Source organism: Gekko japonicus, unplaced genomic scaffold, assembly GCF_001447785.1.
Source record: "Gekko japonicus isolate JY-2015 unplaced genomic scaffold, Gekko_japonicus_V1.1 scaffold386, whole genome shotgun sequence".
In the NCBI taxonomy this organism is placed as follows: Eukaryota; Metazoa; Chordata; class Lepidosauria; order Squamata; family Gekkonidae; genus Gekko; species Gekko japonicus.
Window position 1 is genome coordinate 1000281 of NW_015163100.1, and position 6380 is coordinate 1006660.

The window sequence follows — 6380 nt, forward strand, 5'->3', positions numbered from 1 at the left end:
TAAAACCCCCCTCCCTTAACCCCCCCCCCCCCCCCCCCCGTGCATTTTTCCCCCAAACCTCCTCAGCCGTTGCTGATGATCTTGGCATTTCCTCCAAAAGGTAGTCCAGGTCCTTTCATCTGCCCTCTTCCTGCTCTTTGGGAACATTTTGGGAATGGGAGGCCATGACACAAGCTAGCTGGGAGAGTCCTCTAAGTGCGGAGGCATCGTGAACATACACCCATGCCAGAGGGAGGCCCGTGAAACCTTGTGTGTGAGAGCGGAAGTCCCATTTCTCCCCCTCCCCCCCCCCCGCTGGCCCCACTTCCTCCCCTTTTGTTCTACCTGGAGCCGAAGGTTGGGGGGCGCATTGCAGTTGAAAGCCTGGAGGGCTTGTAGACCCCACACTCCATTCCAGGCCACCCACCCCTGGCAGCCAGCTGATGGAGGCAGAGGAGGCTGAGGCCGGATTACCAGGCACGCCTTATGCCCCAAGCCCAGACCCCACCCAAGGTGACAGGTGCTGGGGTAAGGAGGCAGAGTGGAAAGCCCGCCCCCTGCCTTTTCCGCTCTGAGCCCCTGCCACGGGTCCCTGCTTCATCTTGCCAACCCCTTGTCATATGCTTCCGCCCCCACCGCCGCCTCCTCCTCCCGCCACATGTAATGCTGATTGTGATCTAACTCAGTATTTTTTTTAGCTGCAAGGGCTACACAAGTTGCTTCTCCAGTTTGGCAACTTTTGGGTTTGTCTGCAAACCTGTGGGCTCCCCCAGGTTTGTAAAGGGAGGGGGACCCTGCCTGTGTGTAGTCCCATTGTGTGTGGGTTTTTGACCTGCGTTCCGGGGCCACCCCGAGCAGCCTTAGGTAAAAAGAAATCTACAGACAGCAAAGGATGGCCTCCGGCGTCGTCTGTGTCTGCGTGCTTCCCTCCGCTGCAGCCTCCTCCTCACGTTCTCTCTCCCCACCCTTGCAGGCGCACAACGACCTCCTGCGGACCTACGAGGCCAAGCTGATGGCTTTCGGGATCCCCTTGGACAATCTGGGCTTCAAGCCCCTGGAGACCTCGGTGGTCGGCCACATCCTGGGGCAAGGCCCTGCCGGACTCGTCTCGACCCCCACCTAGCGGACCCGGGCGCTTTCCTCCAGGAGGCCTCTGGCCCAGGGAGCACCGCATCTCCTCCTTCCCGGGGCTGCTTCGCCCCCTCCGGCGGCTGCGGGTGGCAGGCAGCAGGGACTGGGCTGGCCCGGCCGGCTCCCCTTTGCAATGCATTAAAGAGGCCCTGCAAGGGTGTTTCGCACACTGGCTCCGCAGAGGCACCCTTTTTCTTCCTCCCCCCCCCCTCAGGTCCCCATATGGCCTGGGCGACTGGGAATGGTGTTCGGCTGCCTTTGTGGGGCAGCGGCCGTGGGCCCCTGTTCTATTGCAACAACCCCCCCGCCCCGAGCAGCAGCACCTCAGCAAAGAGCACGTGATCCGCATGCGCGGGAGCCCAGGCTGCCGCCCAACTAATCCAGGAGGCTTGACGTTTGCTCTCGCAGCCACCCCTTGAGGGGGAAGCCTTTTATTATCCTTGTGTCTGCCTCTCCCCCGGCCTCCCTTCGGCTAGTTCCCCCGGTAAGTGGTGTAGGAGTAGGGGCTGAGCAGCAGAGGGATGTGGACCTTCTGTTCCGCTTCGGTGACGGTGAAGACGATCTGAAACAGACAAGGGGGGGTGGGGGATCCTGAGTTCCTGGAGCGGAGCAGTGCCCTGGGCTGCCGGCTCCCCTCGGCCGGGGTTCTGCCTCCTCTTCCGCTGCCGGCACGAGAGACGTGGCCGTGGGCCCTGCCGTCTCCAGACCCGATGGCGGGCTAACTGCCCTCCTAGCCACCCTTCCGAGTACCCAGGGCCCTCCTCTGGTTCTTTTGCACACTAGGCGAGGTTACCTTGTGGCGCCCCCGTGCCGGCCCTGTGTGCAATGCTGCAAAAGAAATCCCTGCGGCTGCAGTCCTGTGCACAGCATAGAACTTAATTCTGAATACACCTGCATAGGATTGAGGCAGCAGCCAGGCAGCCTGGCATTGGCTCCGAGTGGGCCAGGGGAAGGGGTGCACTCCACCGACAGCTCTGGCGCCGTTTCTGTGTCCCCACCACCGCTGCTGGTATGCAGGGAAGGAGGGAAAGGAGCCCTTTGGCGGTGTGCTGGGGGTGCCCCATCCCACAGCACTGGCTGGGCTGGGCAGCGAAGGTGGCCACTCTCTGCTGAGATCTGCCGCCACTGCCTAATGACAGAGCGGGCAGCTCCCACTCCCCGGCGCCCCTGCTCTCCCTCCCTGCAAACCGATGGGGCTCCCAGGACCCTGCGGCCACCAGGACGCGTCTCCTGGTGGTGAGTTGAGCAGGGCTTTTGGCAAGGGAGGGGCGGGGGGGCAGTGTGGCAGGCCAGTGCAGTGCCCCCTTTCAGGGGGGCTGCTCTAGGCTACTGCCTAAAATCTGTCAATGATGGGCCAGCCCTAATAGTACCCCTCCTAGCCTCTTTCTCCTTCCTTTGTCTCCCTCCGCTTTATGATGAGACTTCCCTGTCTGCACACGTGCCCCCTGCAAAGGGAAACGGGGCCTCTGCCACTGATGTGGGGGCAGCTACTCTCAGCAGGAGGAGCGCAGGAGGAGGTGGCCGCCTCCAGGCGGGGGCTGGGCCTGTGCACATTCCAGCCATTCTCCAGAGATGCTGCCCGCAGTGCAAGGTGCTGACCCAGTGGCCGGCGGCCCTCCCTCTGCGCCAGCGGCCCTGCTTGCCTGACGCGGCCCCCGGGGTAGGAGACTTACTTCCACATAGGGGTAGAAGCTGCGGTGGCCCTGCTCCCGCCAGTAAGCCCCGGTTTCAAAGCGCAGCTTGTAGGTGCCCGGCTCCAACCTCCTGGGCATCGCGGCAGTCTGGCCCCAGCGCCCGCTGCGGTCCGTAGTGCTGGAATGGAAACAGGCGTTGGTGGCACCCGCAAGCGTCTCGCCCCCACTTGGAGAGGGGCTCCTGCTGCCTACCTCTGAGTGATGGGGGTCCACGGCTGGTGAGGATCCTGGCGCTGGAAGAAGCAGCGCATGGCCAGGCCGCTCGCGGGGAGGCCGGTGAGGACGTTCAGCGCGTGGACCGTCAGCGCAGGGTGGGGAGTCCCATCTTGGCCGGGAGTCTGGGAATCAGAGCGGAGAGCTAGGCAGACGGGGGGCCCCCAGCAGGTGGGGGGGGCAGTGCAGGAAGCCGTGGGCCTGCCGGGCTAGGAAACCACCCCGGTGGAGCTTTATTTCCCCGCGGCTGACCCTGGTCTGTTTTGTTGCTCAGGTTTTTGTCTCTGCTGGGCAAGGGGGGGCCGTCCAGCTCCTCTGAGCCTCGCTGTGACATGCTGCCCGACATCTCCGGGTGGGCCAGCCACTTCCCCCCTGAAAGAAAGGCAGCATGCTTCCCTGCCCCCCCAGCCCTGGAGGAGGCTGGTAATATTCTGGGGGGGTGGGGGGGGAGAGTGTCATTGGGGAACTAGTAAAAGGTTCCCTTGCTCGAAAGCCAGTCGAATCCGACTCTAGAGTTGCGGTGCTCATCTCCGTTTCAAAGCCGAAGAGCCAGCGCTGTCCGAAGACGTTTCCGTGGTCATGTGGCCGGCATGACTAAACGCCAAGGCGCACGGAACACTGTTACCTTCCCACCAAAGTGGTACCTATTTGTCTACTTGCAATTTCTTGTTTTCAAACTGCTAGGTTGGCAGGAGCTGGAACTAGAGACGGGAGCTCACTCTGTCATGCGGCAACCCGGGTCTCGAACTGCTGAACTACCGACCTTCCACAGCCTGCAGTTCAGCGTCTTAACCACTTGAGTACAGCATCATAAAAGGGGTTGGGGGGAAGAAGGAGGAGGCCCGTTACCGTGGCTGGGGGGGGAATCGGAGGGGTGTCATTCACATCACCAACAGTGATCGTCTTAACCACTTGAGTACAGCATCATAAAAGGGGTTGGGGGGAAGAAGGAGGAGGCCCGTTACCGTGGCTGGGGGGGGAATCGGAGGGTTGTCATTCACATCACCAACAGTGATCACGGCTGTCCCTGTAGTGGTTAAGCCTTGTCCCTGCATGTCCGCAGCTTGGAGGACCAGCGTGTACCTGGGGAATTTCTGCAAGCAAAGAACACAAATGGAATGGTGTTGAGTTTATGACCCTCCCCAGGAAAAGAAAGCCATGCGCCTGTCTTGGTTGATCACAGCCTCCCTTCAGGATTCAAGGGGTACAGAATTTCAGATACCCAGACAGGCTTCATTGCAAACAAGCAAACACCACAGCTAACAACAGAAGACAACATCCAAATAAAGAGAAACTTGTGCTATGGCCTTCAGGACAGTAGCCCCCCCATCAAGTTGTTAAAAATTGCCGTAAAGTAACATCAGAAAGAAAAATTAACTTCTTAGGTGTATGAAGTACAGTGAGAGAGCTCAGAATCTCCTCTATGTTTGTCTCAAATCCTTTGCACTCTCACAGCAAATGTTACCATCTTACGTATTAAAGAAACCCTGCACCACCATGGCCTGCACAGCAAATGCATGTCTGCTCCACGGTGGATGGACCTGCAGCCCCAGCGAGACACTCCTCCAGGGGGACGGCTGCATATAAAAGCCTCCCTGAAGGTGTACGGGAGGGGGTGGCAGCGACAGGAGACGGAGGCAAGGGAAACGGCCCTACTGTGGAGAGGAGCTGTGAAAATGCATCCCTCTCGCCCCCCACATGGTACACAAGGTTGCCACTTGTCAGTGATCTTCCCCAAGAGTTATCCCAAATCCTCCCTTCCCCCCCCCCCAATCTCCGGAACGGACGCAGCCAAATAGAAAGGACTGCTCAGTGCCCACAAGGCATCAGGGTGGTTCAACACACGGAGCCAAGTGCTCAGCCGGGCCACGGTCTCCCTGGGTGAGTCCCATCTCCTCTGCCTGCCAACAGCTCTCTAGGGGCTCTGGCGGAGATGTCTCCCACCCACACTGGACCCGGGGCCTTCCACATGCCAAGCAGCTGCTACCCTCACGTGGACCTACCCACCTGCAGCTCTCCTTTCCACCCGCCCTGACTCCACTTTCCACCAATCACATCCTGACTGATATGTCAGGTGCTACATCCCAGGGGCCACCTGCTTCTTGCTCAGGGGCCCTGCTGGGCCCTCCCTTTTCCTTCCCCAAGACTGTGCGGGGGCGAGCGAAGGAGCCAAAGGCAGCCTTAGCCAAGTACGGGACTGCAGCCTCTTCTTGGGGACTGACTTCAGAGCCAGCTTGCTTGGTCCTCAGCCCTTCCCATCAGACTCAGTTACAGCTACTGACGAAGAAGGCTGCGTCTTGCTCAGCACAGTCCTGACACACACACCCCCGAGTGTGCAAACACGCACACACAGAGTTGCCGAAACATTCACCTCTCTGTCCAGCCCAGATACGACCACGCTAATCATGCCCGTCTCGCTGTTGATGGTGAACATCTGGGGGTGGGGCTCTGGAGGGGCTTGGCTGAGGATGGAATAGGAGACCACCCCGTTGTAGGTATTCACAGCGTCGTCTGAGTCAGTGGCCGAGACCTGCACCACGGTGGTCCCTGGGGACGTGGAACCAAAGGGTCAAAACTCTGTTTCCAGAGAAGCAGCAGCAGCAGCAGAAAGGCATCTTCAGAAGCGGATCACCCAAGGAAGGTGGCAGAAGCAAGTCCGCCTGAGACGGCGGCAGGAGACCCTTCCCCCCTTGGCTGAGTGCAAGCCAGGCAGGATCTGTGCCCCATTCGCATTTCTCTTGTGCTAGGCAGCTGCAGGGACCCAACTTCAGATCCACAGGCCTTGGAATCGCTGCGGTTAGACTACCATGCCATGCTGCACGTCTGGCTAGGAAGCGTCAGCTGGCACCACTTGAATTCCCTGCCAGGCCCCCTTCCCCCCCCTTTCCTCCCTGGGTCCAAGTGAGGAATACCCTCCTGAAGGAGTGCGCCCAAGGCATCGAGTCCTGCCCGCCCTTGTTCCCCCAGGCACCCTGCCTACCTGGCGGGGCTCCTTCTTGCACTGCTCCGTAGAAGACAGGCTGGGTGAACTGGGGCCGGTTGTCGTTCTGGTCGCTGACTTTGATGATCACTTCCATGGGGTCCTCTACGGGTTCTCCATTGGCAGACACTGCGTGGGAGAAGAGCTGGGGAGAAAAGCAGGCGACGACCATGATTCTCCAAGAAACTGCCAGGTGCCTGTTTGGACCCGAGAAACATTTTGCAGGAGCCAGGGGCTGGAGAGCCAAATGAGGCGCAGTGGCCATTTCAGTCTGGATGTAGGTTCAAGTCCCCCTGGCCATGAGGCCCACTGGGCGACCTGGCACCGGCCACATATGCCAGCCTAACTAATTCCACAGGGCTATTGTGAGGATAAATCGGAAG

General features: G+C 60.0%; 1 protein-coding gene across 1 annotated transcript; it reads right to left on the minus strand.

The window, feature by feature from the left end:
* Positions 1-1531: 1531 nt before the first annotated feature.
* On the minus strand, positions 1532-6134 carry LOC107106558 (cadherin-1-like). The gene is made up of 6 exons (XM_015406732.1): positions 5998-6134; positions 5389-5564; positions 3983-4111; positions 2997-3142; positions 2784-2922; positions 1532-1672 (listed from the first exon to the last, which is right to left on the minus strand). The coding sequence occupies exons 1-6, from the start codon at positions 6092-6094 to the stop codon at positions 1583-1585; spliced, it is 777 nt and encodes a 258-aa protein (XP_015262218.1). The 5' UTR covers positions 6095-6134; the 3' UTR covers positions 1532-1582.
* Between the last annotated feature and the right edge of the window lie 246 nt (positions 6135-6380).